Below are 21,429 nucleotides of genomic sequence, written 5' to 3' on the forward strand. Positions count from 1 at the left end.
AAACACAGACACGTTTGATGGGGACATGAAGGATATGAAGGCTGTATTATGCAAACGCTTCACAGGTCACATTCACCCCAAAACAAGAAAAGAAAATGACAAATATATATTTAAAAAAAAAATACAAAAATAAAAAAGTTAAAGAAACAAAAATAAAAAAGACAAAATTAAAAATAAATAAACAAAAAGATGCAAAATAGAAGGAAAAAAAATATATATAAAAAAAGCATATAAAAGATTTTGTTTTAAAACAAAACTCACTATTTGCTATTGCCACAAATTGTGAAAAGCACCACAGACTAGTAAAACTAGAAACTAAATCTGTCATAAAATCACAGTTCTGCTGTCGTCTGATTATTAATATCAATCTCACGATGCAGTTTTTCAGACTAGCGTTTGCTTGTTGACTTATCTCTTTACAACTTTAATGCATGGGTTTTTATTGATGAATGATCTACGTATTGTTTATTTAGTGTACAGCGCTTTGAGAATCTACGATATAAAATAGTTTATTATCATCATCATTATTATTATGATTAAATGTGATGTGCATGGCGTCAGTGCGATGTCTGGTGCTGTAATCGCTGTGTTTAGTGCAGGAAAGCTTGACTAACATGACGGACGATGGCCCGTTATCAGGCTAAACTCCTGATTTCCACTCTCCGCTCGCCTCGTTCGACCTCAAACATGTCTCTACTGCTGCTTCTCACAATCAGGTAAACATTTTGACCTTATTTACATGCACTACTGCTCTACTGACCACACGCTGGACACTCACTACACACCTCAGATCACTTTCTGCTCACTCTTAACCTCAACCTTCCCGTCTCTCTCGTCAATCAACACTGAAGTGAGTTAAACTGCAGTTCATCGACTGGCCACTAGAGGCCGGCTGCAGAAGAGACTCAATCCCATAGAGCCCCATGTTAAAATGCCCAACTTTACAGCAGAATAAAACAAACCAAAATGTTTTCAGACGCCTTCAACATTTCTCACATTATCACAGTTTATTCGCTATAATGTAGAAAATGGTGATAAAATATGAGCAGAACTCAGTGGATATTTGACTGGTTTTGTCCGTCCTTCTGTTAGACTGTCTCACACATGAATTATGTTGAATATCTGTCAGCTGTTAAATTTAACTACACAATTAGATAATACCAGTTTAGCTCAACCAATCACCAAGCAATGCTTCATTTTGTTCAGTCTGTGTGTAAAAAGAGCATTAGCAATTAAAGAAAACACACTTCAGCAGAACATGATCAGCTCAAAGTGTCCCAATCATTTCTGCTCCCACACTTTTAGAAATTTTACTGGTAGTCGCTGTATGAAGAATATTTGAGTATAATATGTCACAGTTTATTTTATTTTGCTCTCCTCACTTACATAAACTATAGTGTCCTGCACACACTAGTAAAAAAACTAGTAAAAAATATCTGGTGTCATATTAATTTTTGGGTTGACTGTAGCTAATGTTGCCCTTCATGACGACTGTGGGGGGGGGGTGAATATTTTTGTAACTCAGCCTTAAAGTTCTGCATAATTAAGGGCGTGGCTACTTGAATGACAGGTGGATTGCTGCTGATGTCACTGTTAGCCGTTTGTTCGCTAGCGTTAGCGTCACGTCACCTCAGCTAATCCGCCTCGCTGCACATTTACGTTTATCTGGGAGTGACGCTGCCAAGATGGCGACGGCCGGCTCCGCCCACTTTGGGCTTCAAAAACACTCTTCAGAAACACTACGGACATATTATATACAGTCTATGATAAGAACACAACACACACTCCTCCACAGGTCACCTTTCAGCATGGTTTGTATCATTCCCTCCTCTTTTCCTCCTCTGCTAATATCTCTACTGCTAAAATGACTTGCTACCACAACAAAATGAACAATTTTCTGACTCTCGCACCCTTTTCAAAACCTTCTCCTCTCTTCTTATCCCTCCTCCTCCTTCATCAATGGTTCGTACAGATGCTGTAAAATGAAATTCCAGGATCTTCCAGGAAAAAATCCCATTTTTTTAAATCTAAAAAAAAGTAAAAAGATAAATAAAAATAAACTAATAAAACAAAATGGTACAAATAATAAAGTGCAGCACATGCAATGACTGTGGAAGCTTTAACCATTGAAAGGATACTATGACAAAGATATCGCTTTCCTTATACAAACTGATTTATTTCCATGAATATATGATTGACCTGAAGAATGAAAGCTGTAACATATATTTAGATATTTATATGAGCAATATTACGCTCATAACCATGTGAGAAATGGCTCTATAACTGTATCAGACAGGTTGCAGCGTTAATTTTTGTGTGAAAAGATTGTTTTATCAATAAACACTAATTTTACATATATTGTCTTTCAATAATTCAAGCACTTTTCAAGTACCTTTTCTGAAATATGGCTGTTCTCAAGGGTTTCCAGGACTTACATTTCAACAAGTCAGATTCAAGCACCTTGTACGAACCCTGTCGACCCCAACAGCTGACGACTTCTCTATAAATAAAACAACTATCAGCGGCCAATTTTCCACACCACAATTTGACACACATCTTAACAGCGAACACACACATTCTCTCTGCTCTTGGAAGCAGAAGTCTCTAAACTCGTCCTTTCCAATCGCCCTACCACCTGTCCACTTGATCCGATCCCCACTCGTCTCCTTCAAGCCACTTCTTCCTCAGTTGTACCTGCACTCACTCATATCATCAACACCTCTCTTTACGGTGATACTTTCCCCAAAGCACTTGAGCAGACTCGGGTAAACCCACTGCTTAAGAAACCCACTCTATATCCAGCACTAGAATATTACAGACCGGTATCCCTTCTTCCATTCATTGTGAAGACACTTGAACGAGTCTTCGATCTTTCTTGCACAGAACAACCTCCTGGACAACAACCAGTCTGGTTTCAAAAGCGGACACTCATGAGTCTGCCCTGCTCTCGGTTATTGAAGCTCTGAGACTGAAAAGAGTAGCTTCCAAATCCTCAGTTCTCATCTTTCTGGATCTGTCTGCTGCTTTTGACGCGGTTAACCACCAGATCCTCCTGTCAATCCTCAAGATAAAGGGCATCTCAGGAACCGCAGAGTACTCAGGAGTCCTTCAGGGTGTCGTGGAGGGGTGAGGTGCCTCAGGGCTCAGTGCTGGGACCGCTTCTCTTCTGCATCTACATGTCATCACTGGGATCTGTCATTCAGAAACATGGTTTTCCCATCACTGCTGACGACACACAACTCTACCTCTCATTCCAGACAGATGATCCGACGGGAGCCGCTCGCATCTCAGCCTGTCTGACGGACATTTCTGGCTGGATGAAGGATCACCACCTTCAACTCAACCTTGTGAAGACAGAACTGCTCGTGGTCTCGGCCAACCCAACACTTCATCACAACTTCTCCATTCAGCTATAGGCTCATCATCCATAACTCCATCCAGGACAGCCAGGAACCTTGGAGTCGTGATTGATTATTTGCATTATTTTCCTGTTATCTCTGTAAAGCTGAAACAATCTGTATTGTAAAAAGCGCTATATAAATAAATGTGACTTGACTTGATGCATATATACAGGAATCATGGAGTTAAATTTAACACCTGTTAAGACCTGTTTTAAGACTCTTTCCATACATTTTAAGACCTCATCGCCACTTCAAGTTTTACCCGGTTACATCGGCGACACTTTAACTTACATTTACTATATATTGATTGTAAGATAGCACAACTAAACAGTCTTAGTTTGTGATAACTCCTTATCTATGCAACATAATTCAGAAGGGTGGGAGCAAAGCACAAGATAATTACAATTCTTTGGACAAATATACATAATGAAAAGATGATACAAAATGTAATAACTTGGAGGGTATGGTAATACCATGTAAGGGCCTTAATTTTCTCTAAATTGATTTATCATCTTTTAATACTTTTTAGAGACCCGGCGGACACCCTGTGACGATCAGCTGAACGTCACAGACCACTTTGCTAGAACTGCAGATTTGCCTTATACAACATGAGGAGGATCAGGTCCTTCCTATCGGAGCTACACAACTCCTGGTCCAAGCTCTTGTTCTCTCCAGACTGGACTATTGTAATGCTCTCTCCTTCCAGCTTCACTGTCAAACCTCTGCAACTGATCCAGAATCCAGAAGAGTGATGTTTTTCGAGCCGAAGAGACGCACGCCATAAACCTGCACCGGTTGCCAATCGCTACTCAATGCGCTGATGTTTGCCTACAGAACAACCACTGGCTCAGCTCCCCGACACATAAACTCACTGTGTGCCTCCAGAAGCTCGTGATCAGCAAGTGAACAGTGGTGCCATCATCCCAAAGAGGCACAAACCTTCACCGGGACTGATCCCTCTAACCGAGCTCATGAGTCTTCAGCCATTTTCAAGCAACCCTCGAGTAAATCACTTGCATTTGCGACTAAACGTCAATCATTAGCCATTGGCTAATAAATTCTAAGATTTTACTCGCCAGTGTGTGTGTTAGAGAATATATTTTCACTTGGTGAACACTGACTTAGGACTTGAGAGTTTCGCTCTCCGTCAAGCGATCTGTACTATTTCAATGCAGCGTACTGGATGTGCAGCGATATATAACGATATTCTTTGTTGTATTTTCCTGTCAAAATGGAGATCATTTGGAATTATTCCGCTTCAAGAGCAAGCAGAAGATATGCCGGTTTCTCTGGTAGTGGGCGGAGCTAATGCGCAAACGGCTAAATCTCATTGGCTGGCACTCATCCCCGTTTTAATTTCAGCAAATCAGTTCAGGCGAACGCTGACAACGTGATTAATATTCATGAACCCAGCAGCCCATCAATCCTTAGTGTGTTGTATATTGTTATTAGTAGTAGAATTAGTTGTAGTATTATTATCTTTTAATAATAATTACTTTTATCTATTTCTATATCCATTTTTTTACAGAAACACTGAATGACCAACAATCTTTTAAAATGACAAATATGCATTCATACATCGTTACCAAGTTTTTGTTCTAATTACTAAAGTTCTATCATTAAATAGTGCTTGATTATCATAATATAATGCTTGATTGACTGATGTTAAGAGTGTACGTTCAGATATTTAAAAAGCTGTGCTATTTTACAGAGATAAGCTGATTTGGTGGAATCATATATATTTATATAAAATTATATCAGTCTGACGAGTAAACTAAATTTATTAGCCAACGGTGATTCTATTGCCAAGGTGTGTGTAGAGGATTGTCAAGACATCTTCATCAACACTTGACTCATTAATACTAACACTAACTATTCTATATCTATTAATAATAATAAATAAATAAAAACTTGCTATGTGTACTTTGCTGGACTAACTGGGACCGGATACAGCTCTTGAATATTGTTGCCCTAATGTTGGTTTGATTGTTTTCTATGCTCTCCTCATTTGTATGTTGTTTTGGATAAAACAATTAAATGATTAAATGTAAATGTATAACACAACGCTGCCTTCACTGACTCACACACGTGTGTGTGTGTGTGTGAACGATACCTGAGAAACACAGTCCCTGACACACATTCATCAAGCATGACAACGGGTCAGTGTGACAGTGACAAACAATCGTGACGCTTCATAACCTCTTCATCAGAACATGCAGATTAATATCGCCATCCTTCCGCTTGGACCTTCCTGATTTAATCCAGAAAGGCTGTAAACATTTCAGAAAACTCCAACACACACGTATGCATACATTAATGCTCACTGAAACTGTAGATGGACGCTCATAACATCACATGACATCTCAATCAGAGAAGCTAACTGTTATGATGAAGCTCTCGCCAAACACATTATGCATTAATGTGGCATGAGTTTAAAACACACACAGCATCCGAACAAAACTCCTTAAACCAAAGCAAAAGGACCCTAGAATCAACACACAGATCAAACACACTAATGTGATGCAAGTAAATGCAAGTAATGGTGACAATTTGTTAATGTTTTATGGCTTTATTTGATTAACACCATTTTCAATAATAAATGTGTATTAAATAATAACTCCAGAACAATTAAAAGAGAATTTCAGAAATACATTATTAAACTGTTAAAAGTTTGATGAATTTAATTGAAAAGACATTCTTTTAGATTTTTTTTTTTTTTAAATGTAATTAAACCATTAAACCGGAAAACAGAATTTGGTGTGGGGGGGGTGGGGTTAAATTATTTCCTGATTTAATTAAATTTAGCAGTTAATTAGACATCTTTTTGATTATTAAAGATTAATGTAACCATTAAAACAGAAATAAAAAAATAAAAACAGAAATATAAACTGAATACAAAAAAAAACTAAAACAGAAAGAAGGAATCCAGAGAAGAGAAGCCTCTGTATTCATATTATTCATTAAAGTCCTGAGTGTGTCCTCATTCATTCATCCACCATCCATTAAAATCCCTCTGTTCTTTCCCTCAATCCCACCTTCAGTGTCTCTAAAGGTAAATAAATCCAAATGGCCTTGTTGGCATGGAGACACGACAGAAACCTTGAGTCATTCGCTCGGTCCGAGAGACAAAGGAGAGAGTTTGAGCTGTTCAATGCATCAGAAACCCTCCAATGTGAAACATGCAAAAATAAATCCAATAAAATATACAAATATAAAAATACATTTACATGTATTTATATAAATATAAATACATATTAAAAAAGTATAAATATATAAATACATATACATACATACATACATATATATATATATATATATATATACAGAGATTGGCATGGAGTACTTTCCATAAGATCATCTCTCAGTGCAAATCAAACTAGCTATTAGGCTAACTGAAATAAAACCATGCCAATCTCTAGGTATGGTGAAGGCTATGTGATGATGTGGGGCTATTTTAATTCCAAAGGCCAAGGGAACTTTATCAGGATGCATAGTATCCTAAATAAAAAAAAAAAAAAAATACTTAAAATAAAAATCTGCCTGCCTCTATGGGAATTTAACATAGGGGTGTACTCACTTATGCACCCTGTATTTTAAGGAAGAACATTTATTTATTTATGATACATTATTCATTCACAAAGAAAATTGGTGTCCTTAAAGGTTGGATTTTTCCTAATTTTTTTAATTAAGGCATTAAGTTCAATTTCCCAAATATGATTTTTTATTCCTCTTTTTAGTCAACTTTAGCATGGGTGTCTAAACTTATGCATTGCACTGTATATATATATTTTTTTACAATGCATTCATCCATCCATTGATAAATAATTTTACTTTTCTTAAACATGCAAAAAAAAGTCTATATTTATATATATATATATATATCAATATTATTACAAATTATAATTTATCATTATATATATATATATATATATATATATCAAATAAATATATAATGGATTATTATATATCAATATTATTACAAATTATAATATATCATTGCATTTTGCAATCTATAAACAAGTTTTTTCTCTCTGCACTGCATTACGAGCAATATTGTATCAGTTAGTTGACATTATTCGTTGGTTACAAATTAGAAAGGATTATGTGAAAGAGTCAACTGTTCACCAGGACTGACACTATACAGATCCAACAGGAGGAATTCTGGGAAAACAAGTTGAAAGGATGATGTGTCCTCAGGCCAAGGTAACATCAGTTTCTCCAGGCTATAAACCCGATTATGGCATCATCAGATCCACAGTGGAGAATTAATAAAGAGCGGATCAGGGTGTATTGTTCAGCGAGGGCATCTGAGTGCGGACACACACACACAGATTCACACAAAGCCCCTGAAAACAGCCTCACTCGCTCAGATAATACACACTACTTACAGAGCGAGGACGAGGAGAGGACGGAAGAGACAGGAGAATCCACTCTTCAGAAACTCATTCAACTCAGATATCGTTATTATAAGTGCTCATACGTAATAGTTAATGATTTAATGCATTTAATATGTATTTGGGGTGTCGATTTAACACGCAAGTTTAATTAATTAGTTAAATAAGGCATTGAAATGATTTAACACACGTGGCCGCCGCCTCAGACCTGTAGTTCATCTTACATTTATACAGTTGATTGATGAACATGAAGCAGAGCAACAACTCACTGTGTGATGAAGCCTATAGAATACAGTTAGAATGACCTTAAAATTCAAGATATCAGGGAAAAATGCCCCGTATGGGTTTGTTGTCTCATATTTATATCATATGATATTGTTAAGCAATATCACAGGAGAGCTGTTTTTGTCCCGAATAGCACAAGTGCAAATGTGATGTTGATTTTATGACGGTTCAATAAATAAGAAGTTAATATTGTGTTATATTTTACACACAATATTGTCTGTTTTTGCACAATTTTGGCAATGAAAATATGACCTATAAAACCAGAGCAGAAGTGTTGTGTGTCTCAGAGTAACACACAGCGGTGCTTCGTTTCTGAATGAATCAATCTAGTGAACTCATTCATAGAGCCATTTATTTCATTTCTGAATGAATCAGCCGTTTGAGCGAATCAATCGGGTGAACCAATGATTCAATGACTCATTCATAAAGAGAGCCATTTACTTCATTTCTGAATGAATCAGCCGTTTGAGAGAATCAATCGGGTGAACCAATGATTCAATGACTCATTCATAAAGAGAGCCATTTACTTCATTCCTGAATGAATCAGCCGTTTGAACAAATCAATCGGGTGAACCAATGATTCAATGACTCATTCATAAAGAGAGCCATTTACTTCAATCCTGAATGAATCAGCCGTATGAACGGATCAATCAGGTGAACCAATGATTCAATGACTCATTCATAAAGAGAGCCATTTGAACAATCAACCATTTGAACGAATCAATCTAGTGAACCAATGATTCAATGACTCATTCATAAAGAGAGCCATTTACTTCAATCCTGAATGAATCAGCCGTATGAACGGATCAATCAGGTGAACCAATGATTCAATGACTCATTCATAAAGAGAGCCATTTGAACAATCAGTCGTTTGAACGAATCAATCTAGTGAACCAATGATTCAATGACTCATTCATAAAGAGAGCCATTTACTTCATTCCTGAATGAATCAGCCATTTGAATGAATCAATCGGGTGAACCAATGATTCAATGACTCACTCATTTAAACATTTACCAGCACCTACTGGCAGTTTTACTTTCTTATTTGGAGTATCATTACATAAAGAATAAAATATAAATATAAAAAAAAATATTTTGGGGATATTTTGCCCAAAAATTTAAATGATGTTTATTTTCAATTATTCACTGTCATGTCATTTCAAACCTGTTTGACTTTCTTTGTTTTGCGGAATATAAAAGTAGATATTTTTCAAGAAAGAATTGTTTTGGTCTGTAAATATATCTAAATACCAATTCAGATGCAGCTTCTAAAAAAAAATCATTTGTCGCCTAAAAGTTTAGGTGTAATAAATGCAATGTTGAAATCAAATCAAATATTTATTTCTAAAGCTACTTTTACTAATTGTCTATTTGACGCTTTTATAATGTAACACAGTAATGACTTTAAATGATCTTTTATGGGGTAATTTCTCAGACAAATTTGATGTGCGATTAATTCGTGTAATCAGCACATCATGTAATTTGTGGTGCAATTCAAATAAACTGTACAGAAAACATTTACAAACAACTTGAGTATGATCCAATTAACATCTGCTATGATTCACCCTAAAGTTTAGAGAGAAAATCCAGTTTCCTTCTCGTAACTATAACATTACAGTGACATTAATGTGCGTAAACACGATCACTCTGACACGACACGAAGTCATGTGACTGTTTACATAATTAATTAGTAACAATCTGGAATTAAATAAAGAATCAAACCTGAACCAGGACACGACTCCAGTTCCCTCATGTTCGCATCACATTTCCAATCATAAGCATTTGTTAAAAACTTCCTCAAACTCAATCTCCCGCCGGCACAGACTCATTTCCACACGGAGGACACACTGAACTTTAATGCCACCTTATGGCCTCCATTCAGAGACCCTAGAGAAGATCATTTGCTGTATTTCATCAAGCAGAACCACTCCAGAACTAATGAATCCATCACCGGTCCTGTCTGACACGATCTCACCCGAGCGCTCCAGTCGGCTCAGATCGAAACCACTTGACATGGGAACTTTATTTCCCTGTTTCTCAGACTGAACCTGAAGGTCCACAATGGCATTCTGCAGTACACACTGCTTTTGAGGCAGTAGTATGCAGTATGCATGCAGCACACACTACACTAATCATCTGTAGGTATAATACAGTATCCCACAATGCAACGCGCTTTACTTGACTTTTAATTTCTGGTGTGATGCATGAAAAATAAACACAGCAGAAACTGTAAAAGTGCTCTATTTTGAACAGCTATACTGTTTTATTTAATGTTGCATATCAGCTTTTACATTAAAAGTGTCATGAACCCCTGCTTTAGCCTGGGCGTTCACACCTCAGAGTTGCAGAAAGTCTGTAGAAACAGGCGTGTAAAGCTGTGGGAAAGTGGGAGTGTAGAGGATGGGAAGAGCCAATAAAACAAACCTGCAACACACTCATTACACACTAGGTAGACGTTCTGACGTTCAACCCAGAAGCGCTGCGCTGTTACACTACGTGAACTCACTCAGAGAAACACAGAAGAACATGAAGAGTTGAATAAAGTCGTTATTTTTGTGTTTTTTTGCACACAAAAAGTATTCTCGTCGCTTAAAGGGGTCATATAATGCCATTTTTGTACAAGCTAATATGATTCTTTAGGGTCTAAATGAAAAGTTTGTAATACACTTTAATTAAAATCTCTCATTAGTATTGTAAGAAATCACTCATTTTAACTGGTCAAAAACAGCTCTTATTTCAGCACGCCGTTTAAGTGCATGTGTCTTTAAATGATAATGAGCTTTGCTGACCCCGCCCCTCTGGTCTGCAGGCGTTTTGACACAACACACGTGGAGTGTTGCCGTGACAACAGTTGAGGGTATATTTTAGAGAAAGAATGGCAGCGGGAGTCTCTGAGGACACTGTGCAACCGTCTCAATTTGAACCGGAGTCGGACCCGGAACAAGATGACGGCCCCAGAAGAAGTTCGACAATTAAGGCTCGAACAGGACGCTTCTGAATGGTTGGTTAACGTAATGTCACTTTGATCTATCTTTGTATGTACTGGCAGGGTAGAGCAGTGAGATACGAACGCTATGTGTTTACTGATGTATACGTTAGTTCATTGACAGATTGATGTTACAGCTAATGGTCAGGAAAAAATTCTTACTTTAGCTTTATACTGACCCTTGTTTATAAAGCAGTCTGGTGTGAAATGATACGCGCAAACATGAAAGCATTGACGTTGATCGTGGGGAATATTCCCTTCGAAAACAAACTCAGCCACTGCGTCTTCAGCGGTTCGGATTTATGAACATCAACATGATGCTGTGTTCCTTATTACACCCAAGAACAGAACACCACAATCGAGACGCCATTCTGCTCATAGACAGCGCTCCAGTATCAACAATGACGGACTATGATTGACAGCTCACTCACGAGCGAGGACGGGTCTGTGTTGAAACGACAATCGTGGGAGGGGCGTCCGACCGTGTGACGGCTCGATTTGAGATGGGGAAAAACATATAAGGAGATAAAAAAAAAAACAAAAAAAAACACTGGATGGATTTGTATGATTTTATGATGGTTGTGTACAGGCACCGCCAACACACATTTCAGTGCAATCAACTTGTAAAAGTGCATGTACCATTATATGACCCCTTTAATAAACTTAAGGTTGAGCCACTGTAGTCAATTGGACTATTTTAACGATGTCTTTACTAACTTTTCTGGGATGGCAGATATTGATTACCCAGAAGCCTATAGAGGAGTGAGACAGCTCTCAGATCTCATCAGAAATATCTTAATTTGTGTTCTGAAGATGAACGAAGGTCTTACGGGGTTGAACAACATGAGGACGAGTAATTACTGACAGAGTTTTCATCTTTGGGTGAACTAACCCTTGAAGCAGATGTCGTACCTCGTGTGTGCGGATGCTGTCGCTCGGATCGGCGAGTCTGATCGGCGTGGAGCGCTGAGACCCGGTGCCATCATCCTCACGCTCTTCCTCAGACTCATCCTCAGAACTGCTGGAGATCTGCTCTTCAGTGGGAGGAGGAGGAGCGCTGGCCGCCGTCTTCCTCTGCAACACCAGGTCCTCCTTACTCGACTTATTACTGCAAACCAACAGAGGGAAGATCAACGGAAGCAAAACGCATCAAAATCAACCATTTACACTCTTGCAAAACACTAAGAGCTGCTTTTGAACTGTGATAATGTGAGAAATGTTGAAGGAGTCTGAATACATTTTGGTTTGACTGTGTGTGTGTGTGTGTGTGTGTGTGTGTGTGTGTGTGTGTGTGTGTGTGTGTGTGTGTGTGTATAAAATAGATAACAGAATATTTAATACATACATATTTAAAATGTACTATTGTAATATATTTAAAATTGTATTCCTACGACGGCAAAACTGAATTTTCAATAGAAAGTTCAAAAGAACAGCATTTATTTTAAATATAATCTTTTGTAACACATTAATAATGTCTTAACTGTCACTTTTGATTAATTTAATGCCTGAATAAAAATATAAAGTTGTGTTGAATATTTACTATCATTATATTGTTTCTGTGCCAATCTTTCCCTTTCATTACAATTCACAATCTCACAACTTATACATATACATATACATATATATATATATATATTGTACTTAATTGTTGTTTTTGCCATTGGAGATTCAACAGCGGTGCTCCTGATTATTAAGTATATATTTGGCATTATTGTTTTACGAGTGGCCACAAAAACAAAATCCTGCAGGAAACATTGCCGGGAAGAGAAGCTCAGCGCACACAGATCTCAATATTTATCATATTAAAGCATATTAAAGCACAAATCAACTTGTTTTCAAGTACATAAGGTAGATTCCCATTCTGAACAACATCAGACAGCTGCTTATGCACGATACATATTCACACACTAGAAACCTGAGTGAAATCCCTGATTGGTTTTCCAGCAGAGAAGGTCACTGACTGTACATGAGAGTTTGTGTTTTTCTTAAAGAGGGTGTATTATTTTTCACATATTGACATTGTTTTTTTTTTGCTCGGCTGGATCAGTGTGTTGTGATTGGTCGAGAGCTTCGAGTGTGTTTGGGAAATGCCCCGCCTCTTACCATAACCGCCAGTTTAACACACTACTAACTGACTCAACCAGGCCCCGCCCCTTTATTCTGCGCATGAATTATTATTTTTTATCTTATAATTATGCTTATTGAATTTTCATTATAATACAAATATAGCAAGACATCAAATACAACACAATACAAAATAAAATAAAGGAACGCCAATAGCTCAGATTTGTATATAAAACAGGACTACACCATAATAAAACAGATTAGAGAATAAAAACAAAACAATAACATATTTTAAAAAGATGCATAAGAGGACAAAAGGTTCAACGTCCAGAGAGTTATACAAGTACAAAATTACTTCATAAAAGGGCGAACATGAGTTTCCAAATAGTCCAGATACGCCATCCAGACTTTATAAAACTGACATGTTTTTTGATGTAATACATCGGTAAGATCAAAAGTGGAGGCGTTTCAGGAGTTCAGAAACACTGACACTGATATAGAGGAGAACTGGAGCTTTTCAGGCTCTAACAGCAACATTACACACTAAAGAAAGATGAACATGGACAAAAAGCATCATAGGTGCTGTTTAAACATCACACAAAAACAGTTTCACTGACTCAGAAGTTGCCCTTGCACTTCATAATATATTTAATAATGAATATCACAAACTCACCCCAACACAGACTTCGCGCTCTCGTCTGGTTTGCGAACTGTAAACGGACTGGGGTCGAGCCCGACAGACTTCGGCATGAAGTCCCTAAAATAAAAGACAAGAAAGAGAAATCATGCATAAGCATGAATATTAATCTTTTTTGGGTAAATGTAGAAAAACATTGTGAGGACAAACAGCATTTAAAGGGATAGTTCAGCCAAAAAAAAAAATTGTGTCATCATTTACTCGCACTCATCTCGTTCCAAACCCGTAAGAAATTAACATTTACTTCAATAATTAAATAGATTTTTACTGTAATATCCATTTAAATAAGTAAACAAATAAATAAATATTTACTTAAGAAATCACTTAAAAAAATAATTATTTGAATTCATATTTACTTAAATATTTAAATAGCTTTTTACTTAAATATTCATTTAAATAAATAAATAGACAAAAAATAATGAATATAAATAAATAAATAAATATTTACTTAAGAATTAATTTAACTGAATAAATATGTGCTTTAAATTAATATTTACTTAGACATTTAAACTTATATTTACTTGAATATTCATTTAAATACATATACAAAAAAATAAACTAATAAATAAATATTTACAGTAATATTTAAATAAATATTTACTTGAGTATTCTTTAAAAAAAATATTTTAGTTAATATTTAGATATTTAAATAGCTTTTTACGTAAATATTTATTTACATATATAAAAAAGATAATCTTATAAATATATATTTACTTAATTAATTTAAATAAATAAATATGTACTTTAATCAATATTTACTTAAACATTTAAATTGATATTTACTTGAATATTCATTTAAATAAATATACAAAAAATAAACTAATAAATAGATATTTACAGTAATATTTAAATATTTATATTTAATATATATATTTATAATATATTTATATAAATAAACAAACAAAAGATAATATTATAAATAAATATTAAACTTAATTTTTTTAATTCAATATTTACTTAGGAATTCATTTAAATAAATAAATACTTTAATATTTACTTAAACATTTAAATTGATATTTAATTGAATATTCATTTAAATAAATAAATATTTACTTTAATATGAAAATAAATATTGACTTAAAAATAATTAAAATAAGTAAACAAAAATAAACAAATATTTACTTTAATCAATTAAATATTTAAATTAATTTCATTAAATATGAATTTAAACAGACAAATACAAAAATAAATAAATACTTGAATTTCCTTAAATATTTAAAATTTAGATTACATTTTAATTAATAAATAAATACTTAAATATAAAACACAAAATACTATGTACTTATAACAATATTTTACTCATAGATGTGACATTTAAAGAGCTTTTTATAAAACATTTTTTTTTTCTTGAAGCCCCCAGCATGAAACGCTCCGGTTGAGAAGTGTGTGTTCATGTTACGGTGTGTGAACTCTGACCTCGAGGAGTTGGTCATGGCGATGCTGAAGGTGTCGTCGAACGAGGTGAGCTCGTACGGTTTGAAGGACTCAGTGTAGATGTCGATGCTCTCGTCATATCGGTTCACACGCTTCACCACAACCTTCCTTCTGTTGTTCTCACACTGGGCTGAAACGGACACACACACTCAGAAACTCTCTCTGATTCGACACAGAACTCATATCAGTCAATCACAGGGTTCTGCACACTTTTTAAAGTCACATTTAAGGCTTTTTAAGACCTGAAGAAATAAAAATGAATGCTGTACATTAGGGGTGTGCCATATTGACAAAAAATGAACATCTTGGATGACGTGGGTGAGAGTAAATGATCAGGACATTTTAATTCTGAAGTGACCGCCAGCGAGGGGCTCACTGGGGTTTCTGGTTAATATGTAACCTCACGTCTCTCATATCGGTGTTTATGGCTGTGTAAAGTGATCACCTTCATCATACGGTAACGGGAGGAACGCCAGCACTCCGTCAGACCACCAGTGTGTGTAACTGCAGGAGAAAAACACACAGATGACGTCAAACCGACAGGAATCGCTACAATAGCAACACCATGACATTTGGGGAAGTTGTACCATGGTAATACTACTGTTTTACAGACATGCATGTAATATGGCAGTATATGAACATGGTTATAGTAAATATCAAAGTACCATGATATTACAATCTGTACCATGGTATCACATCAATACTAAAAATATATAAAAATATATATCAAAAATATATAATTGTAATATTTAGAAAAATGATATATGAATTGTGTGGTAACACTTTACATTAAGGTTTCTTTAGTTAATATGAACTAATAATTCTACAGCTTTTATGGCTTTTTTTATGTTAATTTCAACATGTACTAATACATTATTCAAATCTAAAGTTGTATCGGTTAACATTAGTCAATGCACTGTGAACTAACATGAACAAACAATTAATAACTATTTTTAGTAACAAATCCTAAAAAAGATTAATAAATACAGTAACAAATGTATTGCTCAAGTTCATGTTAACTAATATTAACAAATGAAACCTTATTGTGAAGTGTTACCAATTATATAATAATAAAACATTTAAATGATTAATATACACAAATATACACGACAAACACACACACGTAAATTATAACATATATTATATATATATATATATATATATATATATATATATATATATATATATATATATATATATATATATATATATATATATATATATATATATACACATATATATATATGTGTGTTTTTTTTTATTAAACCGGGCATAAATTAATGTTTTGTAAATTAATAAATGAAAAATAAATTAATTCAATGTATTTGCACATACTGTACTAATGTGTGTGTATGTATGTGTATATATGTATTGTATACACATATATATATACACACACATTTCCATTAATAAATATATACACATATATATATTTATTTATATTAAATTACAAATATACATTTTATTATTTATTATAATAATTGAATAATTGTTTATATATCTCAAATATATATATATATATTTTAAATTTTAACAAATAATAAATTGTATATATGCATGTGTGTGTGTGTGTGTGTGTGTGTAATTTATTTATTATAATATTATATAATAAAATTTATATTGGTAATATATTACCCAATAAATAATTAATTAATTAATGAATTAAATACGTATTTAAATAAGAAGAAGAAGAAGAAGAAGAACACTTCTAACACTTATCAAACACTCCCCCCCACTTTTCAAGTGCCTTTTCTTAAATATGGCTGTTTTCAAGGGTTTTACATTTTAAACAGTCAAATGCAGGTCCCTCAAGCACTTGTACGAACCCTGTATTATTATTTTTTGCACTACAGTAGCGAGAATTTGAGCCAATTTTTACAAAAAATAATATCAATGCAAAAATCCTAACGGGAACTAAAAGTATTATACGTTAGTTTCTTGTGATTTAAGGGTGAAGTTCAGTATGACTCAGATTCACACACATACACACACTGTGCTGGCGATCAGGGGACTGAATGGAAACACATGCATGTGTGTGTCCTCGAACACGAACTGTCCCTTCAGAGACGATCTGACAATACAATTTCCGTAAACAGGTCAGACTCGTTTCTTTTCGTTTTGTGTCTGATAATAGTCGAACCATCAGTGTAAGGCTTTGTCACATCGTCCATTATGTAAGCGCCATCACTAAGACACGCGGAGTCCGACTGCAGGACACTAAACAGGGTCACGGGACACACACACACTTCTTTAACATCAGGGCAATAAAAGAATAAAGCACAAACTCCAGAGAGGAATGGATGGACGAAACGAGGTGGAAAAAACATTTTGATGTTTACACACTTTACGATCTAAAGGCAATGAAACACCAACCAGAACCTGTTCATACTGCTGTTTACCACGGCAAGCATCACTAGTACTGTCACTTTTAGAAGTCACACCAGGAGGTCCGCACCAAAGCTCATGTTTTGATACATTGCACACATTCAGTAAGTTTTGGTTTGGTTTCACAGTGCAGTTATCTGTCCTGTCGTCATCATCTATGTGGGCTGCATCTTGACATTGATTGGCTTGTAAACGGATGTTCGTCTGACGTCAGCGTGTTGTCAGTTCGGCGGGAAACTTTGACAGAAATGAATGAACAGACGCATATCGTTGCCACTATACTGTTATTATTACGGCATTACAACCTGCAGCATACACCGAGGCTAGTTCACATTCGCCAAATGAACATCCTCATTGTGCGAACATTTCATCGTCACCGGCAGGAAAGGAGGAGAAGAGCGAGCAATCCTACGGGAACCACCGGAACATCCTGTAAATGTTCTGAAAGTCCGAACCATACAGAGAATGCGTTCACACTAGGAACGAAACCTTTGTTCAGTTTGATCCGGACCGAGACTACCTCTTTTTGTCTGACTAAATTTCATCTGTTTGGTCTGGATCGTGGTCCGGGGGGAGGGTTCACACTGAAAAGTCAGAAAATCCGGACCAAACAAGCTCGGTGTAAAAGGGCCCTAAGGTTGGAAATCGAATACTTGAGGGCAGGAATCGGATACTTGTTATAAAATTTTAATTTCGATTCCTCTTATCAGTCGGTGTAACGCAAGCTGACGTTCACTCAGTCGGTGTAAATCAAGCTGACGTTCACTCAGTCGGTGTAACGCAAGCTGACATTCACTCAGTCGGTGTAACGCAAGCTGACGTTCAATCAGTCGGTGTAACACAAGCTGACGTTCAATCAGTCGGTGAAAATCAAGCTGACGTTCACTCAGTCGGTGTAACGCAAGCTGACGTTCACTCAGTCGGTGTAAATCAAGCTGACGTTCACTCAGTCGGTGTAACGCAAGCTGACATTCACTCAGTCGGTGTAACGCAAGCTGACGTTCAATCAGTCGGTGTAACGCAAGCTGACGTTCAATCAGTCGGTGAAAATCAAGCTGACGTTCACTCAGTCGGTGTAACGCAAGCTGACGTTCACTCAGTCGGTGTAAATCAAGCTGACGTTCACTCAGTCGGTGTAACGCAAGCTGACATTCACTCAGTCGGTGTAACGCAAGCTGACGTTCAATCAGTCGGTGTAACACAAGCTGACGTTCAATCAGTCGGTGAAAATCAAGCTGACGTTCACTCAGTCGGTGTAACGCAAGCTGACGTTCACTCAGTCGGTGTAAATCAAGCTGACGTTCACTCAGTCGGTGTAACGCAAGCTGACATTCACTCAGTCGGTGTAACGCAAGCTGACATTCACTCAGTCGGTGTAACGCAAGCTGACATTCACTCAGTCGGTGTAACGCAAGCTGACATTCACTCAGTCGGTGTAACGCAAGCTGACGTTCACTCAGTCGGTGTAAATCAAGCTGACGTTCACTCAGTCGGTGTAACGCAAGCTGACATTCACTCAGTCGGTGTAACGCAAGCTGACGTTCAATCAGTCGGTGTAACGCAAGCTGACGTTCAATCAGTCGGTGAAAATCAAGCTGACGTTCACTCAGTCGGTGTAACACAAGCTGACGTTCAATCAGTCGGCGTAAATCAAGCTGACGTTCACTCAGTCGGTGTAACACAAGCTGACGTTCACTCAGTCGGCGTAAATCAAGCTGACGTTCACTCAGTCGGTGTAAATCAAGCTGACGTTCACTCAGTCGGTGTAAATCAAGCTGATGTTCACTCAGTCGGTGTAGCGCAAGCTGACGTTCACTCAGTCGGTGTAAATCAAGCTGACGTTCACTCAGTCGGTGTAACGCAAGCTGACGTTCAATCAGTCGGTGAAAATCAAGCTGATGTTCACTCAGTCGGTGTAACGCAAGCTGACGTTCACTCAGTCGGTGTAAATCAAGCTGATGTTCACTCAGTCGGTGTAACGCAAGCTGAAGTTCAATCAGTCGGTGAAAATCAAGCTGACGTTCACTCAGTCGGTGTAACGCAAGCTGAAGTTCAATCAGTCGGTGAAAATCAAGCTGACGTTCACTCAGTCGGTGTAACGCAAGCTGACGTTCACTCAGTCGGTGTAACGCAAGCTGACGTTCACTCAGTCGGTGTAAATCAAGCTGATGTTCACTCAGTCGGTGTAACGCAAGCTGAAGTTCAATCAGTCGGTGAAAATCAAGCTGACGTTCACTCAGTCGGTGTAACGCAAGCTGACGTTCACTCAGTCGGTGTAACGCAAGCTGACGTTCACTCAGTCGGTGTAACGCAAGCTGACGTTCAATCAGTCGGTGAAAATCAAGCTGACGTTCACTCAGTCGGTGTAACGCAAGCTGACGTTCACTCAGTCGGTGTAACGCAAGCTGACGTTCAATCAGTCGGTGAAAATCAAGCTGACGTTCACTCAGTCGGTGTAACGCAAGCTGACGTTCACTCAGTCGGTGTAACACAAGCTGACGTTCAATCAGTCGGTGTAACGCAAGCTGACGTTCACTCAGTCGGTGTAACGCAAGCTGACGTTCACTCAGTCGGTGTAACGCAAGCTGACGTTCACTCAGTCGGTGTAACGCAAGTTGACGTTCACTCAGTCGGTGTAACGCAAGCTGACGTTCACTCAGTCGGTGTAAATCAAGCTGACGTTCACTCAGTCGGTGTAACACAAGCTGACGTTCAATCAGTCGGTGTAAATCAAGCTGACGTTCACTCAGTCGGTGTAACACAAGCTGACATTCACTCAGTCGGTGTAACACAAGCTGACGTTCACTCAGTCAGTGTAACGCAAGCTGATGTTCACTCAGTCGGTGTAACGCAAGCTGACGTTCACTCAGTCGGTGTAAATCAAGCTGACGTTCACTCAGTCGGTGTAACGCAAGCTGACGTTCACTCAGTCGGTGTAACACAAGCTGACGTTCAATCAGTCGGTGTAAATCAAGCTGACGTTCACTCAGTCGGTGTAACACAAGCTGACGTTCAATCAGTCGGTGTAAATCAAGCTGACGTTCACTCAGTCGGTGTAACACAAGCTGACGTTCAATCAGTCGGTGTAACACAAGCTGACATTCACTCAGTCGGTGTAACACAAGCTGACGTTCAATCAGTCGGTGTAACACAAGCTGACATTCACTCAGTCGGTGTAAATCAAGCTGACGTTCACTCAGTCGGTGTAACGCAAGCTGACGTTCACTCAGTCGGTGTAACACAAGCTGACGTTCAATCAGTCGGTGTAAATCAAGCTGACGTTCACTCAGTCGGTGTAACACAAGCTGACGTTCAATCAGTCGGTGTAACACAAGCTGACATTCACTCAGTCGGTGTAACACAAGCTGACGTTCACTCAGTCGGTGTAACGCAAGCTGACGTTCACTCAGTCGGTGTAAATCAAGCTGACGTTCACTCAGTCGGTGTAACACAAGCTGACGTTCAATCAGTCGGTGTAAATCAAGCTGACGTTCAATCAGTCGGTGTAACACAAGCTGACATTCACTCAGTCGGTGTAACACAAGCTGACGTTCACTCAGTCAGTGTAACGCAAGCTGATGTTCACTCAGTCGGTGTAACGCAAGCTGACGTTCACTCAGTCGGTGTAAATCAAGCTGACGTTCACTCAGTCGGTGTAACGCAAGCTGACGTTCACTCAGTCGGTGTAACACAAGCTGACGTTCAATCAGTCGGTGTAAATCAAGCTGACGTTCACTCAGTCGGTGTAACACAAGCTGACGTTCAATCAGTCGGTGTAAATCA

General features: G+C 37.3%; 1 protein-coding gene across 1 annotated transcript in view; it reads right to left on the minus strand.

Moving 5' to 3' along the window:
* The window catches only part of fig4a (FIG4 phosphoinositide 5-phosphatase a), a 96,951-nt gene that overhangs the window by 9,571 nt on the left and 65,951 nt on the right, over nt 1–21,429 (minus strand). Inside the window, exons 18-21 of the mRNA XM_081378417.1 lie at nt 15,707–15,765; nt 15,244–15,391; nt 13,804–13,887; nt 11,979–12,174 (exon numbers count right to left, since the gene is read on the minus strand). Coding sequence (XP_081234543.1) covers nt 11,979–12,174; nt 13,804–13,887; nt 15,244–15,391; nt 15,707–15,765 — 487 coding nt within the window. The remainder of the gene's footprint in view (nt 1–11,978; nt 12,175–13,803; nt 13,888–15,243; nt 15,392–15,706; nt 15,766–21,429) is intronic.

Source organism: Scardinius erythrophthalmus (assembly GCF_964197995.2).
Source record: "Scardinius erythrophthalmus genome assembly, chromosome: 11".
Classification (NCBI taxonomy): Eukaryota; Metazoa; Chordata; class Actinopteri; order Cypriniformes; family Leuciscidae; genus Scardinius; species Scardinius erythrophthalmus.